Source organism: Protobothrops mucrosquamatus, unplaced genomic scaffold (genome assembly GCF_001527695.2).
Source record: "Protobothrops mucrosquamatus isolate PMUCROS unplaced genomic scaffold, P.Mucros_1.0 scaffold47, whole genome shotgun sequence".
NCBI lineage: Eukaryota > Metazoa > Chordata > Lepidosauria > Squamata > Viperidae > Protobothrops > Protobothrops mucrosquamatus.
This window is the reverse complement of record NW_015386429.1, coordinates 1,091,459-1,111,886: the sequence shown is the minus strand read 5'-3', so window position 1 is coordinate 1,111,886 and position 20,428 is coordinate 1,091,459. Positions and strand designations below refer to the sequence as shown.

General features: G+C 33.6%; 1 protein-coding gene across 1 annotated transcript in view; it reads left to right on the top strand.

The window, feature by feature from the left end:
* Positions 1-20,428, top strand: part of TOP2B (DNA topoisomerase II beta) — a 47,126-nt gene that overhangs the window by 10,118 nt on the left and 16,580 nt on the right. Inside the window, exons 9-25 of the mRNA XM_015811705.1 lie at positions 107-244; positions 927-1,065; positions 1,416-1,573; positions 1,675-1,800; positions 2,779-2,889; positions 3,531-3,636; positions 3,912-4,021; positions 7,737-7,829; positions 7,904-8,018; positions 8,484-8,605; positions 8,994-9,142; positions 10,375-10,606; positions 14,098-14,232; positions 14,317-14,517; positions 17,984-18,179; positions 18,288-18,379; positions 19,806-19,961. Of these exons, the coding sequence (XP_015667191.1) occupies positions 107-244; positions 927-1,065; positions 1,416-1,573; positions 1,675-1,800; positions 2,779-2,889; positions 3,531-3,636; positions 3,912-4,021; positions 7,737-7,829; positions 7,904-8,018; positions 8,484-8,605; positions 8,994-9,142; positions 10,375-10,606; positions 14,098-14,232; positions 14,317-14,517; positions 17,984-18,179; positions 18,288-18,379; positions 19,806-19,961 (2,379 nt within the window). The remainder of the gene's footprint in view (positions 1-106; positions 245-926; positions 1,066-1,415; positions 1,574-1,674; positions 1,801-2,778; positions 2,890-3,530; positions 3,637-3,911; positions 4,022-7,736; positions 7,830-7,903; positions 8,019-8,483; positions 8,606-8,993; positions 9,143-10,374; positions 10,607-14,097; positions 14,233-14,316; positions 14,518-17,983; positions 18,180-18,287; positions 18,380-19,805; positions 19,962-20,428) is intronic.

Here is a 20,428-nt window from a genome sequence, read left to right as displayed (position 1 = left end):
AAAATCTCACAAAAAAGATTGTTTCATTATTTCTGTATCTTTGTTTTCTGATTTTCACTTGTTTGTGTATATTTTTATATATATGTGTATATATATATTTGAACAGGTAAAGAACCATATATGGGTTTTTATTAATTGTCTTATTGAAAACCCTTCTTTCGATTCTCAAACGAAAGAGAACATGACACTCCAGCCTAAAGGTTTTGGGTCCAAATGTCAATTATCAGAAAAGTTTTTCAAAGCAGTAAGTATTGCATATTTATTTCATAACATAGTCATTTGAAGAATCATTGACCAACTTCTTTAAAGAAAGTAAAATCCCTGATGTGGTTTACATTTCAGAAACTATTCTTAATATGACTAAATGAAAAGTAATAAAAAGAATAATGCTCTAATATTTGAAATGCATTTCCTTTTTAATTAATAAGTACTGATGCTTGTTAACTGTCTTGTAAAATGTTTTCTAGTTTTGGGAATATAACACGCAGTTCAGTTCATAAACATTGTGGCTCTTCAAGTGCTATGTGAAAGAGCCTTGTGGCATAATGGTTAAAATGTAGTATTGCAGGTTAACTCTGCCCACAATCAGAAGTTTGATCCTGACAGACTCAAGGTTGATGAACCTTCCATCCTTCAGAGGTCGGTGAAATAAGGACCCAGATCATTGGGGGCAATATGTTGACATTTCTAAATCACTCAGAGAATGCTGTAAAGTACTGTGGAGTGGTATATAAGTGCTATGGCTATTGCTTTTTGTTAATTATAAGAATAAAAATAAGGAAATATCAAGCTGCGTAAAGAATAAATTCTGACATATTACTGCAATATCTTCTAAGAAAAAATGGATTTTAGTTCTTTGATACATTTATTTTTAATGTAAATCTTTTTCTGGTATTTTTAAACATGACTGAATTCAATTTTTATAGGCTTCTAACTGTGGCATTGTAGAAAGTATACTGAACTGGGTGAAATTCAAGGCACAGACACAGCTGAACAAAAAATGTTCATCAGTGAAACATAGTAAAATTAAAGGCATTCCAAAACTTGATGATGCTAATGATGCTGGTAAGAGCTAACAATCACTTGGAATACTTTTTATAATAATATAAATGCATCCAAAATCATTAATTAATGACTACAAACATACTTCAGGTAAATATTCTTGCTAAGTTGTATATGTTTGTTGAAATAAGTTTTTTTCGGCATAAGTGGATTAATACTGAACATAGTTATACCATGGTTAAAGAGCCATGCTATTTAAAAAATAAATTTATGTCAAGTATCTGTATTTTTTAATTAAATGTTTTTTTTTCTGAAAATGTGCTATTCTCTGTTTTAAGAATTTAGTTTGAATTAAAGATTACTTCAATCCCCTTACTTTGATTTTTTTGATTTTTTTTTTCATTATGTTATAGGTGGCAAGCATTCTTTGGATTGTACATTAATTTTAACTGAGGGAGATTCTGCCAAATCTTTAGCTGTCTCTGGTTTAGGTGTTATTGGAAGAGATAGATATGGGGTTTTTCCACTCAGGGGAAAAATTCTTAATGTTCGTGAGGCATCTCATAAACAGGTAAAACATGTCATTTAAAGAGTTGTTGAGCGCATAGCTAATATACTGTATGTGCAAGTATTTACTAATATAGCTTGTTTTAATGTTACATTTCTACACAGATTATGGAAAATGCAGAAATTAATAACATTATAAAAATAGTTGGACTACAATATAAGAAAAGTTATGAAGATCCAGAGTCTCTGAAAACATTAAGATATGGCAAAATTATGATTATGACTGATCAGGTCAGTTGAAATTCTAAAATTAAATATCCATCATGCAATCCTTTCTTTCCTATAGTCTTTCTATTACTTGTCATTTACATTAATTTTCCGTATTATCCTTCAGACTTTATTTAATTTGCTGACATATTTTTTGACAACCTGTGTACTTTATACTAATTGGTGACATTGATAGTATTTTTATTTATTAAAATAAATATCATAAACAAGTTTCCATTGACTTTATTTTTTGAAGTGATTGATTCTGGGTAGAAAAGATTTCCAGTCATTTTTAAGAAGCTTCTTCAATTTTTCAAGATTTTTAATATCTTATGTATTTATAGTTTTCCGCTATTATTTTTTCTGATATATTTTCAGTTATACACTGTATTTTAGCATTCATATTATATATTTTATTTTTTAAAAAGAATTTTATATATGTTGCTTGAATCCTGGATCTATATAAAGAAAAAGTTGTATTTAAAGAGCCATGGTGGCCCAGTGATTAGAAAGCAGTATTGCCGGCTAACTTTTCCAACTGCCGGCAGTTCGATCCTGACTGGCTCAAGGTTGACTCAGCCTTCCATACTTCCAAGGTCATAAAATTAGGACCCAAATTGTTGGGGACATTATGCTGACTCTGTAAACGGCTTAAAGAGAGTTGTAAAGCATTATGAAGCAGTATATAAGTTGATAATTGCTATTAAAACTGTAACATTCATTCAATTCTACATGACTTGCAGAAGAAATATTTATTTATATTTCTTAACCTCCCATCTCCCTCAGAAAGATAGATATAGAAGTAATAGAATACTATATAAGCATATTTATTTGAATATAGCCTAAGTAGCTTTCAAAGCACTTATAGATATATAAATCTTAATTGAATTATTTAAATAGTAAAAATAGAATCATTTGTAAAAGTTATCCCTTGTGGTAGAGTCATATTTTCTTTTTATTCAGGATTCATCCATATTTAGCCATCTTTCCTTTTTTATCCAGGATCAAGATGGATCACATATAAAGGGTTTGCTAATCAATTTTATTCATCACAATTGGCCTTCACTTCTGAAACATGGTTTCCTTGAAGAATTCATTACTCCAATTGTAAAGGTAATTAATATAGTCAGTGTACATGGTATAATTAATAAATCTTGAGGTAAAATTTATGTCATTTAATATTTGAAATGAAATATGAATATACTTCTTTCAATATTCAAGCATATTTCTTTATATATAAGAATGATTCTAGACAAGAAAATATTTTTTTTTCTTCAGCAAAAGCTGAATATAAAATATTTAGCATTTATGTTTGTAGCTTTGATTGTATAACATGGGCATAATTCTTTATTGCACAGAAATAAAGCTCTGCTAAACTTAATACAAACTTGTTACTTTTATTTCTTAGTGTAATGCTAGCATTTATTATATGAAATAATCTGTCAGAAAGTCATGGAAAGTTTTATTTGACACTATTTCCACCTTTTCAAGTATCCTAATTTAATTATTCAATATCCAGTCCTTGAAAAGCTTGCAATAAATATATTATTCATTCTAATGACATGGCATATATGCCCAAGCATGTGTACCTGTAAAATATATTGAGCTGTATTTGGATTAACCTATTATAAATCAAGTGGCATTATGCTGGCCCAAATCATACTTGAAATAACCATAACAAGTATCATGTAATTTTTTATAAAACACAGGAAAAAATTATTAATAAAAATCTAATAAATTCTCTTTATTTTAAGGCAAGTAAAAATAAGCAGGAACTTTCCTTCTATAGTATTCCTGAATTTGATGAATGGAAAAAACATATGGAGAATCATAAAACGTGGAAAATAAAATACTACAAAGGTTTGTACTGAGCTCCTTTTTTCCTTTTTCAAAAATATTTTTAATCCAAAATGCACTTTAAAATGAATTAATTAAAATTGAAATTTAATTAATCTGTCATTTGCAATACTAATTGGATTAACATTTTTAAATTTTTATATAATCACTATTGGGTTAATATTAAACTGTTTTGGCTGTACTTTTTGGATGTTCTTGAGTGATTATTAAATTATTCAGTAATACATTGAGAAAAAACTTTAGATTGAAATGTCAAGCTTTTTTTCCAATTGAATTAGGTTTAGGCACTAGCACTGCTAAAGAAGCAAAAGAATATTTTGCAGATATGGAAAGACATCGGATTTTATTTCGATATGCTGGTCCTGAAGATGATGCAGCCATTACATTGGTAAATATCTGCTGGATATCTTTTTTGCTAATTATAATTTTTTTAATTATTGAAACCTGGCCTTTAAACCTGGTATATTATTTTAGTGTAGATCATTTTAATTGAGAATTAAGTACCTTTCCTAATTTTGTAATACTTCTTGCTGTTTACCATGTACTATCTTACATGGTCTGAACATTATATGCTGGATTGTATAAGCCCATGGTGGCAGACCTATGGCACACATGCCACAGGCGGCACGCGGAGCCATCTCTGGTGGCACGCGAGCCTTTGCTGGGCCGAGCTGCTCCCTCCTCCTCTCCGCGCATGCGCAGCTCTCCACAAAGCTGCACATGTACCACGTCCACCCTGGCCATGCCCACCCATGTTGCCATGACTACTATAGACACGCCCACTCAGTGGTCACGCCCCTGGCACCCGGCGATGCATAAGTGGGTTTCGACTTGCAGTTTGGGCACTCGGTCTCTAAAAGGTTCGCCACCACTGGTATATATACAGTATATGTGATGTTAGAATTAAGTATTTCTGGCATCAATCATTGTATTTTGCAGTGACAAATACAATATCTTATCTGATTATGAAGCAATGATATCTAAATTTATGTGGCAAAAATCTGTAAGAAACCATAGTAAAAGAAAACTTTGATGAGAGCAGTGTTCTAACCCTACAAAAATAAAATAAAATGCCATAAGATTGATTCCTGCAGTCTACAAAATTTCATGGGATGAAAAAATGTAGATGCATGTTGTCAGGCTGTTGAAATTTTAAAAATTACTGAAGGGAAAAATCTAAAAAATCTAAAAACTAAATCTTAAAAGAGGAGTGTTTGGAATATGCCCAAAGCTAAAAATACAAAGTTAAGCAAACATTGTGCCGATCCTGAAACATGAAAGGTAACGTATAAATTCAGTATTTAATTTAAAAATTCTTTATAAAATGAATGTACTGTTATCCCAAAGGTGCTTTTCCAAGATGCAACTGGACTTCCTTGTTTTTCTCTGAAGACATTTTGCTTCTCATCCAAAAGCTTCTTCAGCTCTGACTGATGGGGTAGGGAATGGAAAAATGTATACTCCTTGCCAATAGTTGGTCATTTGCATTCTTTTAGAGAGTCATTTTGAATACAAATGACCAGCTGTCTGCAAGGAATATAAATCCTTGCATTCCCCACTATCCAATCAGAGCTGAAGAAGCTTCTTGGATGAGAAGCAAAACATCTTCAAAGAAAAACAAGAAAGTTAAGTTTCCTCTTGAAAAAGCACCTTTGGGGATAACCATGACCTGGATGACTGAGAAACTCCATAGACAATGTACCATTAGATATAAGAAAGGAATTTACTGGGGAAACACAGGAAAGCAAGGAATTGCAGAATCACAAAGAAAAATGTCCAAATTACATCAATCAAGCCAGCTTAACTAAAGTCTTTGTTACTTCAAGAAGTAAGATCTTGGGTTTCAGCATATATTCAAGGTTCATTACCAAGAAGATGACAGCAGAGGGTTCATCTTGGCCCTCTGCTTCAATGTTCTCTTATTCTTGATCCTTTTTCATTTTTTTGCCTGAATACTTTCCCCAGTCTTATAAAATGAGAATGAATGCCAGTCACTTAGAGTTTTTAAATTATTGCTTTGTCCAGACAAGGAGAATGCTACATCTATGTTATTTAGATTATAGTCAGCAAACTGGAATTTATCTAGTAACATTTAATTTCCTGATGAAACTTGGAAATGAAATGTAATTTTCATCAGTTATATCTTTATATAAATGTACTACATTGAAAAGATTTTCTCAGGAAAATATGGAGCTATTTATGAGATGCTCTATTTGTCTTGTCATAAGAAAGTTCAGGTAGTCTTCAAGTTATCACTTAATGGAGCCAGCCCATTAAATGAACTATTTTCCTTAATGATTGATTCCCTGTCCCTGCTCTCCTGAATGCAATCATTAAACAAACATGTAGGGTTTCTAAGTGAACCATGGTGTGTCCCAGATAAGGAGATCCTTGGAGATCCCAGTGCAGATGCAAGCTCCCCCCTGCCTCCTGCCTCCCCAAATCCCCCCACCCCATGAGATACCCCATGCTTCGCTTCCTGCCCCTTGGGATCCCCACATCCACTTGAGACTCCGTCCCACCCACCTTCCTCACAATCAAGATTCATCACACTTACCTTTTGAAGATATATGTTGCTCCAGAGGTTGAAGTAGGGAAGGAGGACAGATGGCACAATTCAACAAGCAGCTATCTTTTTCTGAAGTTAGCTACAAACTGTTTTGCCCCAGCGAAGCAGTTTGTGACTTTGCAGCATGATCACAGAAGCACCAGCTTGGAAAATGACATCCGCTTGTGGGATCCAAGCAATTGAGGCCTTTGTTTTGCAAAGAAAAGCTAAGCTTTCCATAAGTGGAGAGGTCCTATTTGCTCCATCGGTAATAGTGAATCTTTGCTTCATTAATGCCAGCAGAGCAAAATGGAGAGCCTCTTTGTTCCTCTCTGTTTTGTTCTGCTCGCATTAATAAGTTCTTTGCTCAACTAATGCCAGCAGAACAAAGCGAAAAGGCTGGGTAACAGAGCAGTCTTTTGTCTTCCCTATCCTGATCTCCTTTGCTCTGGATACCTTCAAAAGGTAAGTGAGCGAATGGTGACTGGGGGTGGGGAGGAGAGTATGGAACCAGGTGGGATGGCAAAGCAGACCCAGTGCCTGTGGGGAATTTGCTGGGCAGGATGGGGGAGTTGTGCTGCACCATGTCTGCAGTCGGTTGTAAAAGCAAATCACTGTGGGGATGCTATAACAGTCTTAACCTTGAAACTGGGTTATAGATACCTTTTGGGGAGTCTGCCATAACTTTGAATGGTTGCTAAGTGACTGATCATAAATCAAGGATTATTTGGATTGTGTTATCTGAGTTGAAAATATAAAATTTTGTCGTATAGTATGATGAAGGTCACTTGTGTTGGTCTTGTGAATAAGAAGGGAAGAACAAGAAGAACTTTGGATATGATACTGGTTTCTAAATCTACTAAATCCTTTATCATGCTTGTTCTTGTTCATAAATTATCTCATTTTTAGTTTTAAATATTTCAAATCTAAATAAAGATTGAATCCTGCTAAATAAATGTTATTTCAATACTAATATAGTTAATTAGATAGATTGCTATGGATTTACTGAACTTAGAGTGTTCTTCAGCAGAAAAATGTTGCCATTCTAGTTTTATATTCTTAATTCTTTGTCAACATAAAGAATGAGCAATATTTTTCCTGTGACTCAAGTTTTAAAAATGTTTTTTTAGAGATATTTTGTTGCTTTTTCCTTTTTGTCCCTTTTCCTTTTACTATTTTTTTATTTGGAAATAAAGGGAATAAAATGACCATTTCTCTTTTCTATCTTCTTTATTTGGTAATAAAGATAAACTAAACATTAATAAGGTATAGAAATTTAATTTAAATAATTACTACATGTTTTAAGTGTACAAATCATATACATGATATTAAATTGCCTTCAAATTAGGACTTTTTTTCCTAATCCATTAGTTTCTATTATTTATTTTAGAATGTAGCATGGGATGGATGGACACAATATTTTCTGATAGTTATTCATTACATAGCTTACAATTATTAGCTAGTTTATGTCTTTGTTGGACCTTGATTAAAATTTCATGTTTTATAGTGACCCCAATCTTTCTAGTCATGAGCAGTCTGTGTTATATTTTTGTAGGCCTTCAGTAAGAAAAAAATTGATGACAGAAAAGAATGGTTGACAAATTTCATGGAAGATAGAAGACAACGTCGGTTGCATGGATTACCAGAGGTAATGTTGGAATATTAAGGAGAAATAAATGATGTTATTTATTACAAAGTAATAATAAGTGTTATTTATTTTAGCAATTTCTGTATGGGACCGCAACAAAGCATCTCACTTATAATGACTTTATCAACAAGGAGTTAATTCTCTTTTCCAACTCTGATAATGAGCGATCCATCCCATCTCTTGTTGATGGTGAGTTCACTTTTATGATTTAAATATGTAATTATGCTGGAACACAGATACTATTATTTGCATTTTTTCTGGTTTTTTTTTTTTCATTTTTAGTTTTCTATGTAGAATAAGCTCAATTGCTTTAGCAATAGCAATAGCACTCTCTAAGTAGCTGACAACATCAGCATATTGCCCCCCGCAATTTGGGTCCTCATTTTACCAACCCTCATTTTACCGTCTTCTTTACAAATGAAGCTGTATTAAAGCTACCCTTATATTTGCTAATTTTATTATGGCATATCAGGAAATCAAATGCATAAATTTACAATTCTTTATATTTATTAGATAATTTTTGCTGCATTTAACATGTATAAATTTTCTTAGATATTCTGATTAAATTGCAGTTTAATTAAGTATTTCTTCTTATATAACATTACTTTGAAAAAGTACAGTTTTGAAATTTTTCCTTTTCTGTTTTTAATTCAGGCTTTAAACCAGGGCAGCGTAAAGTTTTGTATACTTGCTTTAAGAGAAATGATAAACGTGAAGTTAAAGTTGCTCAGTTGGCTGGTTCTGTGGCAGAAATGTCTGCTTATCACCATGGAGAGGTGAGTATAAAAAGAAAAAAATATCCATTTTACCTTGATTATTTTGGAAGAATAATTTTGCAGAGCAAGGTAGGCAGATTTGAAAAGTTAGAATTTTTTACTTCACCTGTAGTAACTTTAGGGACAAATAAAAAGAAAAAAGAAATTCCATTGAAATCCAAAGTCCTCATAGCCATATTCATTATCAACATTGTTATTTGTAATGTTAATGTATAAAGTGATAACTTGATAATAAATTCTTTTCAAAATGGAGTGGGGCTATTTCTTTTTTTTCCTAGACTTTGTCAGACTTGGAGCATTAAGTAATGCTCAGCAATTTATTCTATATTGACTCATAATGTTGGGTTTTTCCATTTGTAAAGTAACATTACTTTAATATTTTTTCTAGCAAGCTTTAATGATGACAATTGTCAACTTGGCTCAGAACTTTGTTGGAAGTAATAATGCCAGCTTGCTACAGCCTATTGGTCAGTTTGGTACTAGGCTTCATGGTGGCAAGGATGCTGCAAGTCCTCGTTACATCTTCACCATGTTGAGGTAAAGTGTAGTTTAAAACAGAAATCTAAATAAGCTTTATTTGAAATAATACAAACTTGGGAGGTGAGTTATTATTATAGTGTAAGATAACTATAACTGTTATTATTATAGTATAAGATAATAGTGTAAGAAATCCATACATATTTCAGTTCATTAGTCCAGAATTGCAACATTTTGGTCAACTCAATGGCTATAGGACAAAACACAATGAAATTTATCCTTCAGAAGTTGCAAGGAACACAAAACGCATAACCTGTCAAAAAACCAAAATGAAAAACTCCACACCTTAATTTAATTTGTATTTTTTGTAAGAGAAAGGGAGAGCCAGTTTGATATAGTGTAAAATACCAGGTTAGAAACCAGGATGAATTCTAGACCTACCTTATTAGGCATGAAGGCTTTGGACCAATCACTGTCTTTCAGCTCTAGGAAGGAGACAATGGCAAACCAGTTCTGGAATCTTGCCAAGAAAACTTCAGGAACCTGTTCAGACAGTCATTAGAAGTCAACACTGACTTAAAGGGAGGGAGGGAGGGAGAGAGAGACAGAGAGACAGAGAGATTTCAATTTATAAAGTAAATCGCAGTTTTATTTACTATTATTCATCTTTTGACTTTAAAACTAAGACTTATTTGGAAATACAACTAGGTCCTAATCCAAATCTATACTGTATCTTCACTTTCTTTCTAAACAATAATTTTGGCTTACCCAAGTACATCATGGCTTTTAGTACCTTTTATAGAGTAAAATGAGAGTAAAAGGGAAAAAAGAAAGTGTTTAAGAATAAGTATGAATAATAATACCACAGTCTTGTTTGAAACAATATTATATACCTATTCAATTGGGATCAAAGGGTACTTTTTCATGCAACCTGATAATTTTTGCATAAGGTGTCTGGAAGGTGCTTGGTAGTTAGGATAGTAATTGAGGTTTGAAAATTGTAATTGAAAATTACTTGAAAAAAGTAATTGAAAATTACTTTAAAATTCTACTGCCTGAGGAAGGCTTCCCACTAGATGCATTACATAACGTTTAGAATACCTGTAACATTCTAGTTCATTTTTTAAAAGAATAAAAAATACTTGTTTTATGAGATGGGCAGCTATGTAAATATGCAAAATAAATAAATTGTATAATTTAACAATTTGTAACTTCTACAGCAATTCAGTTTAACAATTTATTGAATTACAAACCAAAATAACTTCAGAATTTTATCTGTCTTTTCTTTAAAGCCCTATAGCAAGACTACTTTTTCCTGCAGTAGATGACAATCTTCTTAAGTTCCTGTATGATGATAATCAGCGTGTGGAACCTGAATGGTATATTCCCATAATTCCTATGGTCTTAATAAATGGTGCTGAGGGCATCGGTACAGGATGGGCATGTAAGATTCCAAACTATGATACCAGGGAGATTGTGAACAATGTCAGACGAATGTTGGATGGATTGGATCCTCATCCCATGGTAATGCAATATTCATTGCAGACTAATGTAATATAACTTTTTTTCATAAAGAGGCTAAATATATTTATTTACAGAGGGACAAACTTATGTTTGGAAATCAGTATACAAAAATATGACTTATAGTGAGCAGAAGAGGCTAAGAAAACTATAGAATATTTTTATAGTCTATGTGACATGCCAAGTAAGCCAGAAATCAGAAAGCAGGAATAAATAAAGGCTTTAAGCTTTTGTTAGGAGAGAAACAAATCTGGTTCACAATCACACTAAAGAAATTGTGGAAAGAGAAGAAGTAAAGCAGAAGAAATTGAGCAGCTAAAATCAGTGCAGTAAGATAATATTATCTGATGGTTCTTTGTTTGATTGACTAGTTATGGTTAAAATCTTTTGTTGAAGATAGTTTGGCTTCAGTTTTTAATTATAATTATAAAACAATTTACCTCTATTCATGAAAGTATCATTTGCACAGAAATATTGCATGTATTTAGAATTTTGTATTTCTCCTTAGGTTTTATTAAATATTCTCCCAAACTATGTACTCAGTATTTTTGATATTCATACCATATCCTTCTGTTTCATTTTAACAAAACATGGCATCATTATGAATGAAAATAATAATAATAATAATAATAATAATAATAATAATAATAATAATAATAATAATAATAATAATACTTTATTGTCACTTTGAATGTACACCAGTCGGCATACATCAAAATGAAATTTTGTTGCATACAGCTCTCAAAGGGCCACCACCTCCGATATACACTCCTTGTTCGTGGCCAGCTCAAGTTTCAGATCATTCATTTTAGTCTCTAGGAGGTGAACGATGGCAAATAGGACAGATGAAAATGGAGCTTCATGTGGATTAGCCCTCAAATCAGCTTGTATTCCTGCACAACAACCTTGCCTCCTCTCCTTTTTCTGATCCTGTCTCTTCCACCTTTTCCTTAAAGGGGCCTCACTCCTTTTCACCCCTGGAGTAAGCTGCTGCCTCCAACTCCTCCAAAAGCCTCTCTCTCTTCCTCTGGGCCTGCCGACAGCCTCCTCCAGTTCCTTCGCTCCATAAGCCCCGGGACCTCTCCTCCTCTGCCTCCTTTGGAAACAGCCCTGATTTGCAATAAAATCCGTTGCTATGCCAGCAGTCAGATCTTGTTTCTGGCAGAACAATTTCAAACAGCGCCAATGACTTTTAACAGTCTCACCAACAGTTCCGAAGCAGCTAAAAACTCGCCATACTAGCAAAGATTGTCATTCATATGTTAGCTTAGTCCCACCACATTGCTCAAAACATTAAAACCTTCCCAATCATGTGGCCTATATCCCTTATATCCTTCCAAAAACTTTTCACCTTCGAGAGCCAATGCAGCCGCAGCCGATCCAGGCGCTGCCATCTGAGAACATATACCATTATGGAAATCATTAGGATTAAGCTGATCTTTCCAATGCTTATTTTTTCCATCCCATGGAGGAAAAGTCTTATCTCCAATCTTAGTTCTGCTTTCTGCAGGTATGGTAGGATTTTTTGTCTATTCAGACCTATCTAGATAGAGGCTTTAAGAAAAAGGTGCAGAGAGGGAAGGGAGGAAATAAAATAATGAAGAAAAAGAGGGATAAGAATATAAAAATAACTCTACAAAGCCCTGTAAGAGCTGGGATTTGTTCTTTTGAAGAAAGAACCTTCAGCCACATGGAATATATATGGCTTGGTAAAAACAGCTGCAACAATCAGTACCAGCAGGAGAAAAGCTGGCCTCCTTTTGTTTTGCCCAAGAAATGGCTTGAGGAGAACTGTGGTTTTCGGCTCTCTCTCTCTCTTCCCTTTTTTTCCAAGCTAAGAAAACTGTGATACACATGCAAATAAATGATTCACTGGAAGCAGTGGTGTTGCTGTTTTTCCCATTGGAGAACATCGGACTAGATATCTTCTCATCCCTTCAAAATAGGAAAGGTCAGGAAACGAAATCATTAGGAGTCTTAGAATGTACTTTAATAATTTGACAGTTTCAAACCTGTCAAAACCTTTCTCTAGTTCAATTTACACCTTATACGCTCACATCATAGTTAAGTTTGTCATGTTGTATATTTTCCCACAGTATAAACCTCTTCTCTGTAATGGCTTTACATTCTCATTCTACTTCTCTTTTATTCAAATCAACATTCCATCCCAGATCTCTCTATTCAACTCAGAAGTGGCAGTGAAGGTGCCGCTACTCTTTCTTCTTCTCACTGATAGTAACAGAGTAGCATGGTTGAACATACGGAACACATGTGACCAGATAAAATTATACAATCAACTGGGAAATCACACTCACAACAACAGAGGAGGTGATCTCCTTACTCATTTAAAAGAACTACTGGATGTGAAAGAAAGATTTTATGCTACCCACTGTCAGCATGATGAATAGTGAGATAGGAGCACTATCAGGGACGTTTTTTCTGATCAGAGAAGTGGTCACAACACAGGTAGAACTAGCCTAGCTAGAGATAGATAGACACTACTGGAGTGTCTTCACTGGGGGAGAATATAAGAGACTTAGAGAGAAAGGATCTCTGTCAGATGAAGATAAGGAGGGCCTCTTATTGATCCAGCATTTTTAGAGATTATTCAATATGGAGTTTTACAACAAGATGATTAAGAACCTTTGATTTAGTAAGAAACATCTACAGTGAAACTATCAACAATACTAAGAGAAATCTTCCTTGCGATGCCCAAGCCAAGCACAAGAAAGACACTACCACAAAAGACACTTTTGTGTTGAAATAATAAAAAAAGAACACTCAACCAAAAACACAGTCTACCCCAGCGGCTCCCAATTTTTTCTATACCCTGTACCCCTAGAACCCCTCTGATATATTCTCGTACCCTTTACAAAAGTTAGAAATAATGGCAACGAATTATGCATATACACTATAATTTTGAAAATCCAAGTTTTTGCACCTCCTGCAATATTGTCTCACACTCCCAGTTGGGAACCTGTGATCTATCCAGTCTACCTGTTCAGCAAGCTATGGAGGAATAACAGTCTTATTTTCCTGCAATGCATCTAATACTTTTGCCACACACAAATATGTAGCTCTCGATAATTTTCCTGAATAAATAAGTGAACAAGTGTAATATTTTGACCTGTTTGTTAATTGGGTTCTCTTTATCTAGTTTTAGGACCTTTTTTTTTTAGAGAACAGATCACTTTTTAGGTCATATTTATGCAAAAATATTGAAAATCAAACAATCTTTTAAGCATCCTTGTATACACTCTGATTCATACTTACTTTTCTCCTTTCTCTGTGGTTATAAACTAGCTTGCTAATTTTATGGAAGAATTAATAATTTGAAGTTTCCTACAGAAATAAGATGCTATTTCTATATAAATGTTATTTTAGCCTTAAATATTGATTTGATTTTAAATGAATGTTTTTGTTATCTACAATTATAAAAACTATATAATGCTTTTTAAGGGGTGTATAATTAATGTCTATTTTTAATGTTGTAGCTTCCAAACTATAAAAACTTTAAAGGAGCAATCCAAGAACTTGGTCAGAATCAGTATGTAGTGAGTGGAGAAATATTTGTGGTTGATAGGAACACAGTAGAAATTACAGAACTTCCCGTTCGAACATGGACTCAGGTAAATATTTTTGATGCAATTTTATATTTAAAATATGTCTATTATTTTCTTTACATTTTCTTTTCATTTTTAATATCTTTTCAGGTTTATAAAGAACAAGTATTGGAACCAATGTTGAATGGGACTGAAAAAACACCAGCATTAATTTCTGACTACAAAGAATATCACACTGATACCACTGTGAAATTTGTTGTAAAAATGACAGAAGAAAAGCTTGCTCAAGCAGAGACTGCTGGACTCCACAAAGTCTTTAAGCTTCAAACAAGTTTAACTTGTAATTCTATGGTAACTTTCCTCTATGTTTGACCTCCAGACAAGTAGCTGTTTACCATTTTGCAGTGTTACACTAGTAATAATACATTCTGTATAGCACATGACTAATGTTTCTCTTTATATATATTGTACAAAAATAATATTCTTTGCTCACTTAACCATGGCAATTGGGATCAGGAACCCTGTTGCTAAGTGATATGGTCATAAGGTTTGACATTATGTGACTGCACCAATTTATGGCACAGTTCCAGCATCTCAGCTGCAATCGTTAGATGAACCCCAGGTCGCAGAATCCCATGGTCATATAATTGCCATGTGCTGCTTTCTGTTGGGTTCTCCATTGGCTTTGTTGCCGAGTGCCTGAATCACAGTCATGTGACCACCCGGACACTGTAACAGCTGCAACTTTCAGAACTCTTTGTAATTATTTCTCATTCAGTGCTATCATAACTTTGAATAGTCACTGAACAAGTGGATTTCAAATAAGAACTACCTGTATATTTATTTTTGTGATTAACAGCCAAATAGTTATAAGATACGTCCAAATATTTTCAGGAAGCAAAATATTTGTTGTCCAGTGTAATTTATAGATTTTAATAGATCCACATGGTCCTAAAATACTTGAATAAAAATAGCTTAGGAATTGTTCTACTCTTCAAAAGTAGTCCTGTACAAAAAGTGTTGCATAAATGTAATATAATGTAAATGTAATATAACCAAGGCAGGAATAATTGTTGAGAGATTATTGACCAAAAATGCAGCTTATGCATTGAACATAATACACTCCTAATCATCTCCAACTTTTAAAGATAAAGTGGCATCCTAGGATAAAGGAGTCCAATTCCTTTCAGAAGAGATTGAATTACGGTCCTCAGTCTATTCCTTCCACTGATTAGGAATCCCTTTAGTTTGTCTGGCTTCATTCCTATTTTTGCTGTCTACCAGGTCATCTATTCCCTGGTCATTCTTCATTTAAAATAATGCTGGGAATGCCTTTTCAAGGTATTTTAAAATAAAACCTTATGCCTGGCCTATAATTATTTATGTATTCAAGATATTAATCAGCATTTAAATGAGCTTAACATTCAAAACTGGCAATATTATTTAGCATCTGATTTCTAAAATAGTGATTAAATAAGTATTATTTCATATATATGTAGGTTTACAGAAATACATAGTTTAATGTTGTATGTTTATTCAAAAGGAAGCTATACAATATTTTGTTTAGCAAGGCTTGCAACCAACTAATATGTTTAGAATTGCAACTTTAATTTCATTAAAGTTAATAACGAATAATGTTGTTAAAGATGCAGAATGATTTCTCATTGTAATAGGCTTTATTAAACACCTTTAAATTCTTATATGAAGTATGCAGAATAGGCTATCAGTTTATGGGCAAAATAAAATAACTTCCAATAAGTTTTGTGTAGCCACCATTTCTGTTTCCCCCATTGTTTTGAGGGGAGGCATAAAATCAACTTCTTCCTACTTCAGAGGCAATAATTTAATTATTAATAATTTTAAAAGATAATTTCAAATAAGTCTTCTAGACGTAATCATAGGTGGCAAATCAATGGCAAAGATATTGAACAAGTATAGGTCTTCAGATATCTTGGGATTGAGAAGATCAGAAATGAAGCTGCTCTATTAAGATATTTTTCATATACCTAGTGGACTAAAAGTATTGAGAACAAAATAATATGACAGCTGTCCTATGACTTCCAAAATGTGCATAGCAGAACATAGAATATTAGATGCTGTACAATGAAGCTTCCTAAGTAACCTGGTTTTGGTTCTTTGTTGTGTTCTGTTTCTTGTGGTCTGCCTTCTTTGGCTCTTCAAGACCAATTTCAGATTTTTTGGCATAAATTGCTTTGTGCCACTTTACGTTATTGTGGATTCCACCCTGCTGTATTGATTCCAGTTGGATTTGAGAAGCCAAAGCAGCTTTTGAGCAATGTGCCAGAGATATAGCTCTGCAAAATAAACTTAACTAAGCTACACCATATATTCAGTGAACCCACAGAAAAGTTTTCTGCATATTAGTTCTACAGTATTGTTCCCAAAACATCAAAATAACTTTTACTCTTGCTCACTATAATGTTCTCCCCTCTGCTCTCTTGGAGAAACGTTTATATTTAAAGTAGCTCAGTCCTTGTGTGAGGAGGAAATTGAAACTATGGGTCATATTTCCTCATGTATAACACAATATCTGGGCAGGGCAAGCTAATTAATCTTGCTACCTAACCAGAAGGCAAGGTATTCCAGACAATGTAGTCTGATTCTCTGTTAGGGTTATGATTAAAAATGATGTTTACAACAAGTCTTCCAAGTGAGGTTAATCTAAGTCTTACTAGGCTTCCATAATTCAACATATCTTCTCTTCCTTCCACCTCCTTCCTTGTTCTTCCTTCCTCTCCCTCACTTTTTTCCCCTCTTGTCCTTTTAAATATACACATACCACTTCATGTTTTCTTTTGCAACTTCTTGGTTGGAATATAATGGCCATAAAGTTGGTTGGAATATAATGGCCATAATCCCAACAAACCCTAGCAGGGCTACAGCAAATATTAGAATTAATATAATTTAGCATAGCTTTACATTCTCATAATGTTCTTTTTAAATTCCAGTATTACTTATATAATTTTATTTAGCCTAGTTACTTATAACATTAAATTAGTTATTATAAAATTAATTGCAGTTTTATTGGGTCCTTTTGCATCTTAATACCTGTACTCTGTAATTTTATCTTTATCTTATTCTATCTATATAACATTTTATTTTTATTTCTATTTCTGCATAATTGTTATTTTATTAGTTCTATGTTTGTCTATGGCTCAAATAAAATTGATTGAACTTCTGCCCAAGTTGTGTAAAAACATTACTGAGCGATGGATAGTTACTAGGTTTTTGCAGTACTGGTTAGTTTTGTTTCCTATCACCATTCATTCAATGTTATGACACCACTGAATGAATGATGGTTACAATTGGTCCTCAGGATTCCAGCCCTCCCAGCACCTATATAGCCATATGATTGTGATTGGGGCACTTAGCAACAATTTTCACTTATGAGTGAGTAGTTGCAGCATTCTGCAATAATCTGATTGCCACTTGCAGCCTTCCTTGTCAGTTCCTCCAGAAAGTCACCTGCACCCCACCTGCACATTCTTCCCTGGCCCTTTGCACTCATTCAGGCTAGTAGCTTCTTTAACTTTAATTTAATATTTGATACTTTTGAAAAAAACAAAATGAAAAAACTTCAGATATATTTAACAGAGATTAATACATTCTCATTAATTTCCCAAAAAACAATTTCAGGTAAAACAAGTGAAATCTGATTTTTGAATTTAAAGCTGATAAATTTTAAGACTCTAGTTTTCTATAATAATTATACTTTTGTCTAGAAATAATAGCATTTATTTAACATTGTGGAGTAGTGGAAATAGTTTTTAATCAGGTTTTTTTTACATTTCTGCAGGTACTATTTGATCACATGGGATGTCTGAAGAAATATGAAACTGTGCAAGATATCTTAAAAGAATTCTTTGACTTACGTTTAAATTATTATGGTTTGCGTAAGGAGTGGCTTGTAGGAATGTTAGGGGCAGAATCTATGAAGTTTAACAATCAAGCTCGCTTTATTTTAGAAAAAATTCAAGGGAAAATTGCCATAGGTAACAATAATATAGAATTAAAGGATATTGTGAAATTTGTAACTTTGTTTTGAATTGATCTCTTTGGTGCATATATATTTTTCATTACAATCTCTTTTTCCCCCATAGAGAACAAATCAAAGAGAGATTTGATTCAGATGTTAGTCCAGAGAGGTTATGAATCTGACCCTGTCAAAGCCTGGAAGGAAGCGCAAGAAAAAGTGAGTCATGCTTCCTTCATTGGTCTCTTTCATTTACTTTGTTGAGAAAAATCACAGTCAAATTCATGCATTTCAACAGGATAAACATATAGATCTCTTCAGTAGAGTTTAAAGAAGGAGTTTAAGCCTAGGCCAGGGGTCAGCAACCTTAAACACTCAAAGAGCCACTTGGACTCATTTCCCAGAGAAAAGAAAACATTGAAAGCTGCAAAACCTGCACGCGCGCGCGAGGGGGGTAGCTTAATTGAAGAGTTTAATTAAAAAGAAATAGAGGCTGCTGTGCATGAGTTCTCTCTCTCTCTCCCTCTCTTTGTCTCCCTCCCTCTTTCCTACCCTCTCTCCCTCTTTCCGATCTTCTGCTCACCTGGCAAGCTGGCTTCATGACAAGCTGACACACATTCTTATTGGGCTGGCTCTCTCCTGCCCTTGGTCTGCCAGTCCTCTTCCCTCACTCAGAGAGAGAGCGAGAGAGAGCGCTGCTGCTTTCTGCTTTCTTCTGCTTCCTGCTGAGAAGCAGCAAAGGCAGGAGCCCTGCCCAATAAGCTTGTCAGCTTGTTCGAGAACAGCATGAGGCTACTCTCTTTTTTATACACACACACACACACACACACAGAGAGACAGAGACAGACAGAGACAGAGAAGGGAAGCGCAAGTGCTTGTCTCTGTCTCTGTCTCTCTCTCTCTGCAAATGACGGAGGAGGCTGGGAGCCGCAAGAGAAGACTCAAAGAGCCATATGCGGCTCTGGAGCCGCGGGTTGCCAACCTGTGGCCTAGACAAATTGATTGGTTGCAAGAAGTACTATAATTGTATTGAACTGAAGATCCTTTTTAGAATTCCATACAATGAATGAAAATCAGGGCCAGCCTATCCTTTTCTGATTCCTGCTACTGTATAATTCATTAATAAATATTATATTGACAGGTATGAAGAAAAACAGGCAAGAAAGAAAGCAAAGTGTTGGAGTGATGTCAGTATATAGTGATTTTGACTTTTTGGATTACTGTCTTTTCACAGTAAATACTTTTTTTAAAAAATGTCCTTTTTTGGATAGAATTCAGTCCAAGTTATTTTTAACAATAGTATAGATGTTATTAGACTTTGATATTCTAGTTTTGTCTTGCATGGATATGGGAGTCTCCAGGATAATTTATTAAAATTATTGTATCTAATATTAATGTCTGTGCATAAACAAGCTTGTTATTTATATTGTAATAAATTTTGCTTTTCTCTGAAGATCTGTCTACATGCCAGTATTTTTGAAATTTGAATTTGAGCATTATATTTACTATTTTAAAAAAGTGATTAATGTTTTGATAATCTACCTAATATGTTAACAATTATTTTTCACTTTAATTAAATTTTTTATTATGTTTCCCAAGTCATTCATATGTATGCAGTATTATAACTAATTTTATCTTTAAATAGGCTGCAGAAGAGGAAGAAATGCAGAATCTGAATGATGATAGTTCATCTTCTTCAGGATCTACTTCAGGTCCAGATTTCAATTACATCTTAAATATGTCTTTATGGTGTCTTACTAAAGAGAAAGTTGAAGAAATCATTAAGCACCGAGATACAAAAGTAGGTATTTTCTGAGTTTTGAAAATGAAGGTGCTTCCTACTGTGCTATTGAGAATATTGTTTTATGTTGAAAAAAAATGCAAAATTGCATTTTATACATGTTAATTTTTAAATTAAATTTATTTCTCAAAATATATAATTTAATGGCATTATTATATTGTTAATGAACAACTATCTGAGTAACAATATGTACATGATTTGCTGTTTACTTGTCTTGATGATATAGATCAAAGTGCAACTTTACATTGGTTCATAATTATTGTGTAGAATCCATTGTGATAGCCACTAATCTGAATGGCTATAAAAGGTGACTGGGATAAATTTACCCAGGATAGTGTGTCAAAACCTATTTGCTTTGAAATCTTCATCTTACCTCCCAATTGAGACAACCTTGCCTCCAAATATCAAATGTAGGGCAACATTAGAAGGAGGGAGATATATTTCCAACTTCTACTTCTGAGTACTTC